This window comes from Carcharhinus amblyrhynchos, chromosome 10 (assembly GCF_965287045.1).
Source record: "Carcharhinus amblyrhynchos chromosome 10, sCarAmb.v2.hapA, whole genome shotgun sequence".
Taxonomy (NCBI): domain Eukaryota; kingdom Metazoa; phylum Chordata; class Chondrichthyes; order Carcharhiniformes; family Carcharhinidae; genus Carcharhinus; species Carcharhinus amblyrhynchos.
In genome coordinates this window covers 48,602,129-48,617,522 of record NC_137333.1, presented here as the reverse complement: position 1 = coordinate 48,617,522, position 15,394 = coordinate 48,602,129, and the positions used below count along the sequence as shown (strand labels likewise).

Below are 15,394 nucleotides of genomic sequence, written 5' to 3'. Positions count from 1 at the left end.
ATTCTCCAACGTGCTTTCCTCCTATAGGATCCTCCATCAAACCCATCTCTTTGCTTCTGATCATCTGATTTTAAGTGATTAGGATTGTACTTTGTTTTATAATGCTCTGTGAAGTGTATTGGAACATTTTATAATGTTAAAGACACTATATAAATGCAAGTTGTCTTTCTTCTTTAAAGAAAGCTTCACTAACTGTGTTGAATGATCTGGCTTTAGGAAAAGTGGACATTGTTGAAGATGCAGCAGGCTTTACAGGCAGTACAAGAGGTAGCAATTCTGAGGTCCAGTCACTCAATTCCTTCCAGTCTGACTCATGTGATGATAATGGTAAGGCAACATTACAACCTCTTTCAATCATTTTAATGTCTATTTCAAGCCTGCTTTTCCTGCCATTGGGTCTTGATGCAGAATAATTTTTTTTTGGATTGTTATGCCTTGTGTAAACCGTACAGTGAGAAAGTATGAGATCACTGTTGACTAAATTAAAGCATTTATTGTATGGAGTGTTCACTTCATGTCAAACACACATTTATGGATTGACTTCTTATTAGTAAATATATGCAGTTGCCAAGTTTAAGGTAAGTCAGTGCTGAGAAATGGAACACATTCTCACTTCTGGCACCAAAATGAGATGTGGCACACATTAAGTGCAGATTATTTTGGTAAAAAATATACATGATAAATTTAAAGACGTTGATATTCCAGAAGGGAGCCTTACTCCCAGGAGTCATGAAATCCATGGAGGAACATTCCTTTACTGCATTATTCTACATTCTTCACTTAATAACTTTATCCTCTGAATGAGATGCTAGCTACAGTTTTTGAACTGTTAATCTGCAGCACTATGAACTGGGTGTTAATTGACCAAATTATTTTGACATAAAGCCATGACAGCTGACGCAGAATTTAAATTTATTCTATTTTCTGGGTTGGATTCAACTGCCAGACTCAGAAATGAAAGGTCAGTGTGTAAACCCTCTGTATTGAATTCCCAGCACACCTGTTGTACTGTAAAATAGTTTATACTGTAATACAATACACATGCGAAGGTCTGAGCATAATTAACCTGATGCCTTATAAAATATAAAATAAAAACAAAATGTTTGAAAAACTCAGCCAAGAGTGGTTCCCTGGAATTATAACTGCTCCTCAGTAATGGGGAACAGATGTCCTCACCCCGCTGGTGGGGACGGAGGCCTTTGAGGACCCCACCAGGAGGTCGGGAGCAGGGGAGCAGTGCCCCTCAGGCAGTGCCAGCCTGGCACACTGGCACTGGCCATTGGGCAATGCCAGGGAGGTGGTACATAGTAGGGTTGGGCCTTTTGGGGGGCAGTTTGTGGAGATGGGGGGAACCGCTGCTACTCTGCACTTAAGAGCGTTGGGAGAAGGAGGGAGGAAGGCGATCAGGCCCTGTCATTGGGCTGGGTGGGGTCTGGGCTGGCCATCGGGATGGTGGGGGGTGTTCAGGCTGGCTGAGGGAAGGGGATGGTGGAGAAAACATCAGGGCTGGCTGGGCAGGGGGACATCGAGGCTGTCCCAAGGAGATCCAGTAGGCCAGTGATGGGGGGATTGCAGGGATCTGGAAAGCTGGTGATCAGGGGAGGTTGCGAAGCTGGCCAGTTATTTAGTATAATATCCACTGGAGATCAGTGGGAGGCAAGCGATGTGGGAGCCAGTGTGCATGTGCCAATCTCCACTCCAACAGATTGGCGCATGCCAGATGGCCCACTCAGCACCATGCTGCCGGCCTCTTGGGTGGGATGCGGCCCTGCCCCTTGCTTTTCAGAGTGAATTACACTGAGGCACTCTGCAATGCACCATGTCTTTGAGATTCTAGTCCAAAGATGCGCAGGCTAGGTTATGCTAAATTGACCCTAGTGTCAGGGGCATTACCAAGGTAAACTAAGTGTGGAGTTTATTGGAGAAGGACCTGGGTGGGATAGTGGCAGTACAGACTTGATGGGCTGAATAGCCTCCTTCTGTACTGTAGGAATTCTGTGATTCATTCTGGTAAGTATGCCTGAAAAACAGATGGGAACTATTCCCATTTTCCCATCTGTTGGGCACTTAGATTTTTTCAGAGAATCTTGGCCAATGAGTCTATTGTGACTCTTCTTCAGAACCCATATAAGCCTTATATATTTGCTGGCTTGTACGTTGGCCATAATAATAATTGCAAGGCAGGAAATGAGCAGGGAGGTGAAGATTTAGCAACCTCTGAAATTTAACGGCAATACCTGGTCTTAACATTTATTTTCTCTGCTACTGGCCAAAGCCAGCCGGATTGAGAGGCTGGGAGGTTGTTGAGTGGTTGGATAGGCTGTGGTTCCAAGCTGCAGTTAGAAAATGACCATTGAAAGGAAGCATTGGAGTGCCAGCAGATGTGAGGGGTTCAGGCACTGGGATGGGAGCTGACCTGGGCCAGATGAGAAAGGGATATGGGAGGGGGGTGGGGGGGCGGGTGGTGCATTCATGGGAGGAAAACAGTCAAGCTTTGGTGTTGGGACAAAAACAATCCTGCTTCTTCTGGCCCACAGACCAAAGGTATTTTCCTGATTCATTGGCCTGTTCTTCCTTGTCCTTTTCTTCCCTTAATTGCCATATCTGCTGAGACTTGGTAACCTGGTGAGTCGGCCTTAAAATTAAAACTGAGCTAAAGTATGAGAGTTGCAGCCTCTTTAAAATATTTAAATTTGCGACCTGCCTCTGGAATGCAGACTGGATACCTGCCCCCAACCTCCTCTATTAAAACAGGAAGTGTCCTCATTGGAGGCAGGTTGGTAAGACATTTCCAATTTCAAATCTTCCCTTGTACGTTTAAATTTATTCTCAGATTGTGGGTATCGTTGGCAAGGCCATTCATTGTCCAATCCTAGATTTCCAAAGAAAGTAATGGAAGGCCATTTGCAACTTCGTGGCTCGTGCGGTCACTTTAGAGGGTGATCAAGCAACAATCATATTGATCTGAGGCTGAAGTTACATTGATGATGATAGGTTTCTTTCCCTAAAGGAAACTGGTGAACCACTTGGATTTTTAAACAGGTTCATAGTCACTTTTTGAACAGAATTACAATCTTTTTGAACAGAATTTTATGCCCCTCCCACTCTAACCCCTGTGGATTCTGAAGGCGAGTATGGGGTATTGTGGGGTCTGTAAAATTGCATTGACAGCATGCTTTCTGGAAAACCACCCTGAATCAGACTTACTTTTATGGTGGGGCAGGGAGGACCTCAGATGGGGAGACCACCCATGCCCTTGTTAAGGCCCCAGACCCTTAGCTGGCTGCTTAATGGCCACCTCAGCCTCAGTTTTTAGGCATAGCGTGGAATTGCCAGCATTCCAACCATTATCTTGTAATTGAGTTTGAGTCTATATATGCTCTGTTTGTGAAACGAATCCTGCACTTATCTGATGGAGTGGCACTCTGAAAGCTCGTGCTACCAAATAAATGTGTTGAACTGTAACCTGGTGTTGTGAGACTACTCGCAGTTTTTAGGCTGCAGGCACCAGTTGGATCAGGGCACCAAATAGAAAAAGTCTTGACCCTCAGTGTTAAACAGGAAGAGATGTGAGGGCACCTAATCTGAAGGATGCTTCAGATTAGGGGCACCCCTCAGGGACCTGGGAACTCTGCCCCTCCCCCGGCCGACACCAAGAATGCCACCCGCCCCCCCCCCCGACACCACCAACCAGGGCATCCCTGACCTTCCCACCCCGGGACCCCAGTACATTCCTAAACTGCAGTCCCAGCACTTAAACTGAGACACAGTGTTGCCATTCTTCTTCTGGCCACTGCAGTGTTGTGTTTGGAGGGGCTGGAGATTGGTTGACAGCTTTCCAAGGCAGGATGTCTGTCGAAGCATTAACTGTAAATCGCCACCGACTCTCAGGCACCCAGCATCCTGAAAATTTGTGCCTTTATTTCCAATCTTTTAAAATATTGAATTCAGAAATGCAAGTTGGCAAGGTTGAATTTGAGCTCTGACATAAACCATTATCATCATCTCTGCTTATTTGCTACTTACCACAAGGTGGCACTTTATGGCCAATGTGATGCATTGTTTCTCAGTATCATAGTGTTACTTGTCACTTTGGAGAGATTGCTACTATAATTACTGATCAATATGCACAAGGTAGCAAACAAGCACTTCTGTTCAAGTATTGAATAAGATTCTAAAATGGTCCAAGAACTTTAGGCAATGTAAAATATTTTTAAAATTTCTTCACAGTGCATTTACTTTGACAAAGTAAATTTAACTTGAAGTCAGACCCCAGGAATTGGCCTTTCTTGCTACCTGCTCCCAACCTCACCTGTACTTGAATTGGTTGATACGTGATCTCAAGCTTTTGTATCTTTTTCTCAATGAAAGAAAGTGAAAGAGAGAATGTCCAGGGTGTGTGGGGTCCATAATTATGCTGGCTGCTTTTTTGAGACAGCGGGAGGTGTAGACAGAGTCAATGGGTGGGAGGCTGGTTTGAGTGATGGCCTGGGCTTCGTTCACAACCCTTTGTAGTTTCTTGCAGTTGTAGTTTTCTTGTTTTTTTTAGATCCATACGCATCTAAAAAATAACATGGATTGAAGTAATTAACACGGTTAATTTGTATCCAACAGGCACGGGAAGGGAATAGGTGGCATGATCTCATGATGTAGGTTAAGGCCTCATGAGAGGTTCAGGAGCAGGCTGCAGAATGGGTGAATCTTAGGAAAACAATCTGATCACTGAGCAGTGGGAGTGAAGGCTGGGGGCAGGGCAGGCCACACAACTATGTGCGAGCTTCAGAAATTTATGTTTTAGCACTTGAGTGGAACTGGGTAGTGATGGTGCCAGGCTATGATGGCAGAAGGTTCACCTAGGGCAACTGAAAACCTTGTGCCAGCCCTGATCCTGGGAGGCTCTCTTTGCCCTCCTGTTCAATTTTTTTTTGTTTCAAATTGCAGCAGTCAGATTCAGCAGCAATGTTCTGTGATTTATACAGAGTCCCTCTAAGAGGGACAGACTGCCTTTCAGAAGAGTGAGCTGTCTGCCTGCACTATGTGCCCCTGCGCATGCTTCTTGGCCCTATTCTGCACGCTTGGAGCCTGCAGCATTGGCCACACTTGGGTAAATGGTGCAATAAGATAAATGAGGAGGCAGCACCAAATAAGGACCCCCAAAAAATGTAGGGATGAATTTCTAGCTTACTATATAATAAATTGTTGGAATGATGTTAAATTTTATTTACCTATTGTGGTCTTCCATTTTTTTTTTAATTAAGGTTCTCTTTGTTGCCAGTCACAAAAAGATTTTGCGGAGCTTGCATTACAGCAAGTGTTCGTTGGTTAGAATCACAAATTTGCTAGAGATTGAAACAGTATATAAAACAGTGATTGGCCGATGAGCCAGTAGTATGATTTTATGTGGCTACAATTAACCAATGTGAAATTCATTGAGTTGCTTTATTTGATATTTCCATTGTCTTTTGTTCTACATTCAGCAACCTGAAATTGTGTTTAAAATTATTGCTGAACTTCCCGAGTACCATCTTAGCATGAAAGAAAATAATGAAACACATTAATCTTCCAAGGCATTAATGGTGAAACTTCTAACAAAGGAAAATCTTTAATTCAGGATCAATTTAGTTCAGCAACAACACTAACCAAGTATAAACTGCTGGCCCATATCTTCTGGTCCCAATAACGGCAAATGCAGAGACATAACAGCCAATAAAGTGCTTTTGAAATGTCATTACTGTTGTAATCCTGTGCAGCCTCTCAACGTTCAAGGTATCCCAACTCATCTAAAACTGGCCGCTTGAACATCCCAATTTTGATTGTTGTACCATTGGCTAGCTGTGCCTTCAGCTGTTAAAGCCCGAGGTGCTGAAACTTCCTCCCTAAACCTCGACCTCTCTTTCATCCTTTAAAAATCTCCTGATAATCTACTACTTTAACCAAAGTTTGGTCAACTTTTTAAAAAATTCTTTCATGGGGTGCAGGTGTTGCTGGCCAGCATCTGTTGCCCACCTTAATTGCTCTTGGGAACATGGTGGTGAGCTGCAGCCTTGATGTAGTTCACTGTGCCCTATTATCACCGTCTACGACTGGGTGCCTAATTATGCTTTGCAACACCCCTGTGATGTTTTATTCCATTAAAGGTGTTATATGAATATAAGTGTACGGGTGGCCCATGGTTAGCACTGCTGCCTCACAGCGCCAGGAACCCAAGTTTGATTCCCGTCTGAGCATAGTTTGCATGTTTTCCCCATGTCTGTGTGGGTTTCCTTCAGGTGCTCCAATTTCCTCCCAGTCTGAAAAACGTGCTGGTTAGGTGCATTGACCCAAACAGGCACCGGAATGTGATGACTAGGGGAATTTCACAGTAACTTTGTTGCAGTGTTAATGTAAGCTTACTTGTGACTAATAACAAAATAAACTTTAACTTTTAAACTTTAATGGGAGCAGAGAGAGAGCAATACCTTTTGCTGACTTTCATCCATGAGTAACACACAAAAGAGATTGTAAGAAAAATAATTATATTGGCTGGAATGTTGCAGCTATTCACACTGGCGGGATTTTCCTATCCTGCTGCAGTGAAGTAGGAGGATTTGGCTGGGTGCCAAATTCTCCTACTTCACTGCAGCGAGATTGTGACGTGAATGGCTTGCAAGCTTGTGCCCATTGGCTTTAAACGTTGTCAAATTGATGTATGTCAACCATGGAAACTCAGTTTCTTTTTTATAATACATGTAATTAGTAATGAACCAGGATAAAATATGTGATAACACAGAATGCATCTTCACAATATTGGTGGGACAAAGATTTATTTCAGCTCAAAGTATCCATTTATGTTTTTGTTCTTCAGCATGTTAATGTAGAGACACTGGTGCAAAACAGCTTCTAATTTTGAAACTTTTCTCATTTGCAGAGTAAGTCCTAGGGTAGCAATGTGTATATTGAAGTCAATGGTGTTTAATATCTTGTGATTTTCAGTGCATGATTATGAATAGTATTCTTTATGGAACATCTTTGAAATTGTGCAGCAAACAAAAATTAACAAAATGAAGTCAGGCACATCTGCTTATTGCTTCCCTATCAATGACATTACAACTTTTCTCAAAGGTGGGCTCCCCACTGAGAAACTCCATTTGTAAAACCATTCTGATTATGTAAAAAAACGTGTTTTTATTTCACAATGGCCTTTATTATACTAATGTAGTAGAAGAGATCAAAATGCAGATTGTTTATTCAGTTGCTCTTCTGCAATATTCTTGCAATTGTCTTTTCAGTTCTTGGAGTTTTACACCAGATAAATGCCAACAAATTGATATAAAACTGCTAACTAACTTTGCACTGCTTTCTGCTGCTCTTTTTCCTATCTTGTCCTTTTCTTATCCTACAAGCTTCAATAGTGACTGTTATACGGCTGGTTAATGATGCAGTTGACACAATAGAGAATGAAGGTATTTAACTTGCTCCTTGCTCTCCTCTTCTTATGAGAATATGATGTTTGGCATGATACAGTCAAACAGTTTATCTCGTTGAAAAATTCTCCATGTTGCTTTACGTAAATCATAATCAAAACTCCAGAAAATGCTAATTCTAGTTAAAATATTAACTGCAATCCAAGCTCATTTTTGAGTCATTTGTTGATCTGAATTAATCTAAAATTTATGAATATTCTAAAGAGCAACAACATTTGCTGAGTTATTTCTTAAATTTACAACGTGTAGTATGGGCATAAATATTGATAAGATTCATTCAGTAGGAAAATCAATCCCAGCCACAAACCCTGTTCACCAGCTTCAGTATGCATCTATCTCCCTGTCAATAACTGAGACTGAACCTGTATGTTCACAACGCCATATCCTCATCATCAGTAAAACTATTTACTTTCCTGGTGTCCATAACATTGCCCATCTCCATCCCTGCCTAAACCATAATCTAATGGCTTTGTTATCTCTAAATGCAACTTTGTCCAATGCTCTCCTGGCTGCTCTCTCACCTCTACCTTCAATAAACTTGATCTCATCTGAAACTGCGCTGCCTGTATGGGAATGCATGCCAAGTTCCATTCACCCATCAGCCCTGTGCTTGCTGATCTCCGTCGAATTTGCCATTTAGCAATGCCTTGATTGTAACGTTTCTATCCTTGCTTTCAAGTCCATCCTTTGCCTCTTTCCTCCTTATCTCTGGAATCACTTTGAGCCCAACAACCCTCTGGGAGAGTTTTGTGCTCCTCCAAATAAGGCCTGTTTACACATCTATAATTTTCTTGGCTCCACCATTGGTAGCCTTGTTTCCTTTGACTTGACTCTAAGGCCTTGTGTTCTCTCACTAAATCTTTCCACCCCTCTACCTCTCTCTCCTCCTTTAAGACACCCTTAAACACAATCACTTTGACCAAGTTTTGGGTCACCTGTCCCAACACCTCCTTATGTGGCTGTATGTCAAATTTGTTTGCAAGCAATTTTATAAAGCACTTTGGAATGGTTTACTGTGGTATATAGAGCCATTATAATTTTATATGAATACATTGGGCATTTATATCCTAATTTCAGTTATTTCAGGGCTTTTCATAGAATCACCTAACACAAATGCTGGAGGCCATTCAACCCAACATGTGTATGTCAGCTCTTTACAAAAGCTATCCAATTAGTTTTATTTCCCGGCTCTTCCCTTTCTCTTTTTATTTTGCTGTTGTAGTATTGTTGAATATTACTGATTTCATCATTAAAGAAACCCTTGAAAATAGAATTAGGTGATATACAATTAAATTCCTTTCTAATTTAAACATATTGATCATAAATATTGTCTTAAGTTACCATCATTAAATTCAGATAATTTAACTGCACTGAAGATTTAAAGCAATTGATTTTGAAAAATGTTTTTTTGTCCGTCACTTTTTGTAGCATTAATTTTTTGCTTATATGCATCTTTGAAGCATGTCAAAAATGTTTCACGTAGTTTGAAAATTAGAGACATCTGGCAATGCATCTGAATACAATTGTCAGATACATCTCCCACCACCCCTCCCCTCCCAAACATTTCATTTTTCTACATCCGTGACATTAAAGACACATTTGAGGCATCCAACATTGAGACAAGCTCCGAAGTCTGGCATTGTGTCCTGGGTAGGGGAGAGTGGTAGTCAGGTTAATCTCCCCCTGCATCATTGTTTAATAATCCTGACTCCACATCCACCATTAAATCAGCTGGTTCACCTAGTCTCATCAGACATATTTGCACTGACCATACACAGGGTCTTAATGAAGACCTGGAAATCAGAATAGCAATAGGAATCCCATTCTCCACCTTATGCATCAAATGCTATGTTGGAGGTGGGCCAAGGTACAGTTCCAAAAGATCATGCCAATCAGTGCTTGACCGGTACCTGATGGGTGGCGTGGTGGCACAGTGGTTAGCACTGCTGCCTCACAGCACCAGGGACCTGTGTTTGATTGCTGGCTTGAGTCACTTCTGTGTGGAGTTTGCACATTCTCCTGTGGCTATGTGGGTTTCATCTGGGTGCTCTGGTTTCCTCCCACAGTCCAAAGATTTGCAGGTTAGGTGGATTGGCCATGCTAAATTGTCCCTTAGTGTCAGGGCGACTAGCTAGGGTAAATGCATGGAGTTATGGGGATCGGGCCTGGGTGGGATTGTGGTCAGTGTAGATTTGTTAGGCTGAATGGCCTCATTCTGCACTGTAGAATTCTGTGATCCTGATATATTTGGAACTTGGCCTTGTTTTCAGCCATTCCAGCATATTCCTGCCACAGCTGCAGTGGGACTATGCTGTAACAGCCTCTAATTTTCATGGCCACAGTTTTAAAAAGAATAGCCCCAGGAAAGATTTTGTGGGACAGTTTCCTACCTGATAAATAATCCTAGATTAGAGGAGTAATCGAAGGGAATTACATAAAATTACAACACGCTCTTTAATAGAGCATTAGAAACCTGTTTCTATAAAAGAGAATTGACAGGTTTAATTGGATGTAGTCTGAGTGTCATTACAAAGGGAAAACTGAAGGGATACTTATTACATAATACATTTTTAATACATACAAAAGATGCTAACTTAGTGGTCAAACTCGAGTGAAATGAAATACTGTATAATATTCCTTACAGTTTTTGAAATGAATTTTTGAGCTGATATCCAAAACAGTTTAGAGAAACCCTTGCTCCATTCTAACATTCTAGTATGGAAATATGTTTATTTAATAATTTTAGATATACAATAGTATTTAAGCTAAATCATTCTTCTGAAAAATCACAGTGTAGCATCACTGTTAAAAACCCATGACAAAATAATTTCGAATTCTTTTAATCCATCAAATTTGACTAAACAAAGTAAAAGCAAATTCCAGTTTAATCTTGAAAAAAAAACATCAATCAAATTAGATACTCCAAAATGAAAAGCCATAATGTATTTGGGAACATATTTGTGATGAAACCCAAGGTAAATTGTTAGAGCAGATACACCAACATAGTATCCTTCATTTGTTCTAAATCCTGTCAGTTGGAACATTGGTTTGTGATGCTGCAGAGTTCGTCATTGCTTCATATGGTGAAGATGTTTTTGACTTTTGATGTGAATCAATATATATTGTACTTGATGTAAAATGCAATGCTGTATTAAATATTTTCATACTTTGGCAAATTTAGATTAAAAATTGTAGACCGAATCTTTAATGGATCCATGATTTAATTTTTTTTAAAGGGTTCTTAAGTCCAGGCAGCAAGTTGAATAGGAACACTGTCCATTTTGCTGCTGGACTAAATGTATGATCAGTGTCTTAGTGTTTTAAATCTATTGCAGTGTCTGTATGTTCTATTTAACTGATATTTTGAGGTATGTTTTTCACCAAACACTCATCTATTTTCGCTTTCCACCTGACAGTGTCCCTTATGGAGGAGGGGCAGAACTACAACAGAGGTGACTCCCAGACGCTTCCGATCTGCTTGTTAATCCTACCCTGAGATTTTTCATTTTGAAGTAGCAATTTGCTCTCTTGTTTTTGGAACTCAGTTCCCCATTGTGTGTGCATGCAGCAAGCACTGTGAGAGTGATTGTAATTTCTAGCAGAGCAGAATATAAAATAATCTGCAAGGACATGGATTTACTTTTGAAAATCATGTCACTTATGCTGACCTTAAGGCTGAACTCATTTTGTTAGAATAATGAATTTCAATCTTAGTAATTCATTAAATCGGTGGGAAGTTGTTTAAACACAGAAGTGGTGACCTTAATATTGACAGACATGTTTTTTTTAAATTACGTATTTAAGCATTTGTTATCATAATGTATTATAAAAGAATTGCATTGTTTAACTGAAATGCGTCATTTAACAATTTGCTGGTTCAGCTTTATTTTATCAATATGCAGCTTTTACAATAAGAAGTGACTGGCTTTCAAAATGCATGTTGATTTTTGTTTGGCCGTTGCATGGATTTGACATCCTACTTCATTCTAAGCATGCTGTTGTGTGTTTGGTCATTGAATGCCATATATGTTCTGAAGTAAAAAAAACTCATGTTCAGCATTTGATGGATAATAAATCATGTTCCACTACAAGTTAATCACCAATTTTTAACCAATTATTTGTACGCTTTTTTAAAATATAAATCCCTTACAATTTATACAACGGCTGCAGAACTTGTATACAGTGCCAATATTTCAATTGAAATTGTACTTGAATAAAATTATAAAAGTTGTGATGCAGAAGCATCCCTTTAGTAACAAAGGTAAAGCTAGCTGGACATTCAAAACATTAGACATGCCAAGCAGCAACTTACGAAATTATTTGGGATAATTAGATCTCTGATTGAAGATGTGCATCATTTAATTGAAAATGCAAATACTTCTAGTTTAAGTACAAGATCTATATATTAAAACATTCAAAGGGAATAATCAAAAGAGATCAATCAGATTCCATCAGATGCATTTTATTGTAGAAACACAACTTGTTAGCAGCTGTGGTACACAATGTTTAAACATCTTTGAATGGTAGAACAAAGGGGTCATTCCATTGTTAACCTTAAACTAGTTGTAATAAATATATTACTGTAGCTTTCTTTTTGTTGTAGCATATCATTGGGATACCTCAGACTGGATGCCAAGCACTCGACTGCCAAACATTGAAGAAGTACCACATTATGAAGCAGCTGATACTGCCCCTGTGCATCACGAGAATGCGCGATCACTAGATGCTGACTACTACCTCGGTGGATATGACATAGATAATGACTTCCCGCCTCCTCAAGATGAGGAATTCCTCGGCCAGGACCAACTTCCTCCTCCCCTGCCAGAGGATTACCAGGATCAATATGAGATCATCCAACCACCCCCCACAACATCTGCATTGAACACTTTAAACTCCAGTAGCCGAAGAAGACCACACTTCCATCCCAGTCAGTACCTTCCACCTCACCAGTTGCCAACAGAAGGAGAGGCTGTTGGTATCCAGGGTGAGACAGACTATGGTGCATTTCCTGCAGGTTCAAACCAAGACTTGGAGAAAGTGATTAGTGACAATATATCAATGCCCATACTCACATCAACAAATGCATCATCTTCAGATATGTCGATGAGCTGTGGTTTCGATGACTCTGAAGTAGTGATGAGTGACTACGAGAGTGGCGACGAGCTTAATTTTGATAATATTCATATCTCTTTTGTAGAATCTCAATACCAGACACAAGTGTGATAGCTGCCATGTGGGCCACTCTGAGCTAACAATGAAACTACACTGGGAATAAAGTGATGCAGTGACAGGAGGTTGAAGAGCTTTCTACTGTGTATTTGCATCCACAAGGACTGAGGGACAAAGTAAATTAGAATGAGTTATTTTCTGCTAATTGGGTACTAATTTCATGATATAATACCCACAACTGACTCCTTCTAATATGGCTATGAATAAGAGATTCTCTTTAATAAATGAAGCCAGTTCATGATAGTCATGATATGGTTCCAAGCTGAGTCGCCATTGGAGCTGAAAGTCAGGAAAATATTAAGTTTATTGTCATTGATGAAATTCTGAAGTATTGTTCCTGTGGAAACTCATTTGATACTGTAGGATTACGTGTTCTTCTGATTCTATTAAATACTAATCAAACAGTGATTCCTAAATGTAATGCTAAAAGACAAGGTAACTAATGGCACTTTCTTGAAGTAATATGAATTAAATCACTGGATAGCCAACTACCTGTATATTGCTATGGTCTGGTAACAAACTGAGAAGGCATCAGTTGTCTAGACAATTCTTCAAGACAATGGCAAACAGTACGTACTTAGCAATCCAGCTCACATTGTTTAATTCCGTCTGTTCATATTCTTGCCAGTTACAGCATAAATCATGGAATGTGTATTTGTGTACAGTCCTGTAGTAATTGACTGACTGCAGTAAGGTGAAGCAATGCAGTGCAGTAGAACAGTTACCACTAAAAAATGGAACCTACCTAAGAAAAATAAAAGTTCCATATCTTCTCCACTTTTACAAATGATCTAATTACCATAGCAGTTTTACCATGTCTTATTCCTATATCAAAGCACATAGAATTTAACATGAGGTAACAATCTGCTACATAACACTTGGAAGTACAGTGGAGCTAGTTTATTTCAATGTTAAAGCAGATATGAAGGGGCGTGTAGTAATCCAGAGATCCAAGCTAATGCTCTTGGGGTACACGTTCAGATCACACTACAGTACCTGGTGGAGTTTAAATTCAATTAATAAAATCTGGAATTGAATGCAAGTCAGTTATAGTGACCATGAAATCATTATCAACTGTTGTAAAAACTCATTTGGTTCACCATTGTCCTTTTAAGGAAGGAAATCTGCAATCCTTACCTCATTCCTATCTGCCCTCTGAAATGACATTCAGTTCTAGGGTAGTTCAGGCAACAGATGCTGGACGTGCCAATGATACCCACATCCCATAAAAGGATAAATATATATTTAAAAAAAAATTGCACTGCGGGCTAGAACTGAATATATTTGGAATAAATATGCATTTTTATTGATCTAAGGTGCCATTTGACAAGCTCGTGTTTTGAGGAAGGTACAGTATGAGGTGCAATTGTTTACTGAGAAAAACTTGTAAGAAAGTATTTGAAATTAAGTATGTCACTTTCATACCCTTTGAATTTTTACATGATTGCAGATTAATACAAGACCCCATCCTCACAGGTAGAAGCTGCGGTATTTTGTTAACAGACACAATTGTGAGTTCTCTGAAAACACAGTTGGCTACAAAGCAACACTTTTAAAGTCTTGTGATTGGAAATCAAAGTTTCAAATCATATGATATTTCAAACCTAGACCAGAATTCAGGCTGTCCAATGTGAAAATCACTTTCTGAAATTTCTCAACCGTTCTCCAATGAAATACATTATTGCTATTGCAAATTATTTTCATTAAATAATAGCAAAGCTTGTTTTTGTTATTTAATAATTGATTAGATTATGCTTTTGGCCTGTCAGGGTGAAAAATAATTCCCCATAAAGTATTGTCTACAGTAATACAGTGATACAGTGTTACCAGTTTAATTAAAGCATACTTATAATTGCAGTGAAAAGAATTTGCAGATAGATTTACAGCTGGACTTGGATTCTGATCTAGCCTAAGTCATATATATTGTATGTCATCCTTGCTGTTGAATGTTGGGAGATATTGAGTGAAATAGATTGGTCTGGTTCAATTTCTACAAATTGAGTTTTCAACATAAATCTGCTTTGTCACAATTCATAACTTGAATAAAATGAGAAAATTATATTTTTTCATGCATCTAAAGTTTTTCCATGTATTCAAAAAGTTACAGTGCCACTGATATTCCAATGATAACATGATATCTGGGCTTTTATTTGTTCGTTGTGTGTAAATTATCTGAAACAGCTGTGGGTCTATGGCACTGCATTTTAGAAAATTGTGAAATTTGATATGCCTATAGATTTCTAAGCCTTTTGTAGTATTGTATTAAACTGTTGTCCTGTTGTGTATTATTTTTACCTGCTATTAACAGGCTTTGTAAAGATGTAAGTTTGTGTGTTTAAGAGGTTTGTACAAAGTGTACATAGATATAGAATGGGTTGTTTAAATTTTACAAGCATTTGTAGATATTTACTGTGTTCTGGGATGCCTTGAATTTTTTTGCTGATAAAGATGAAATGTCAGTCCAAAACAGAGGTTGATTAATATTGACGGACTATTTCTAAAGAAAAAAAATTGAATTGTTCAACAATATCCATTCTGTTCGTTTTGATAACCCAAATACTACTTTTTTGTTGCTGAACTTTAATCAGTATGGTGAAATCAGAATGGGCTGTCAAATGTCTTGGAATGAATTCAACAAGTCTAGCTTTTCATGAATTTTGTGGTCATACAAGGCAAATATGCTAAAGGGTTGTGTTTTTGAA

The 15,394-nt window shown here is 39.3% G+C and overlaps 1 protein-coding gene across 8 annotated transcripts in view; it reads left to right on the top strand.

Moving 5' to 3' along the window:
• The window catches only part of LOC145348921 (protocadherin Fat 3-like), a 567,559-nt gene extending 553,938 nt beyond the window's left edge, over positions 1-13,621 (top strand). For 5 of the 8 annotated variants that reach the window (XM_080197003.1, XM_080197006.1, XM_080197001.1 and 2 more), the window contains 4 exons: positions 217-327; positions 7,383-7,442; positions 10,880-10,915; positions 12,067-13,621. In XM_080197003.1, coding sequence (XP_080053129.1) covers positions 217-327; positions 7,383-7,442; positions 10,880-10,915; positions 12,067-12,686 — 827 coding nt within the window. In that variant the 3' untranslated portion in view covers positions 12,687-13,621. The remainder of the gene's footprint in view (positions 1-216; positions 328-7,382; positions 7,443-10,879; positions 10,916-12,066) is intronic. The other 3 variants (XM_080197010.1, XM_080197009.1, XM_080197005.1) reach the window with 2 other exon arrangements.
• Positions 13,622-15,394: the final 1,773 nt, after the last annotated feature.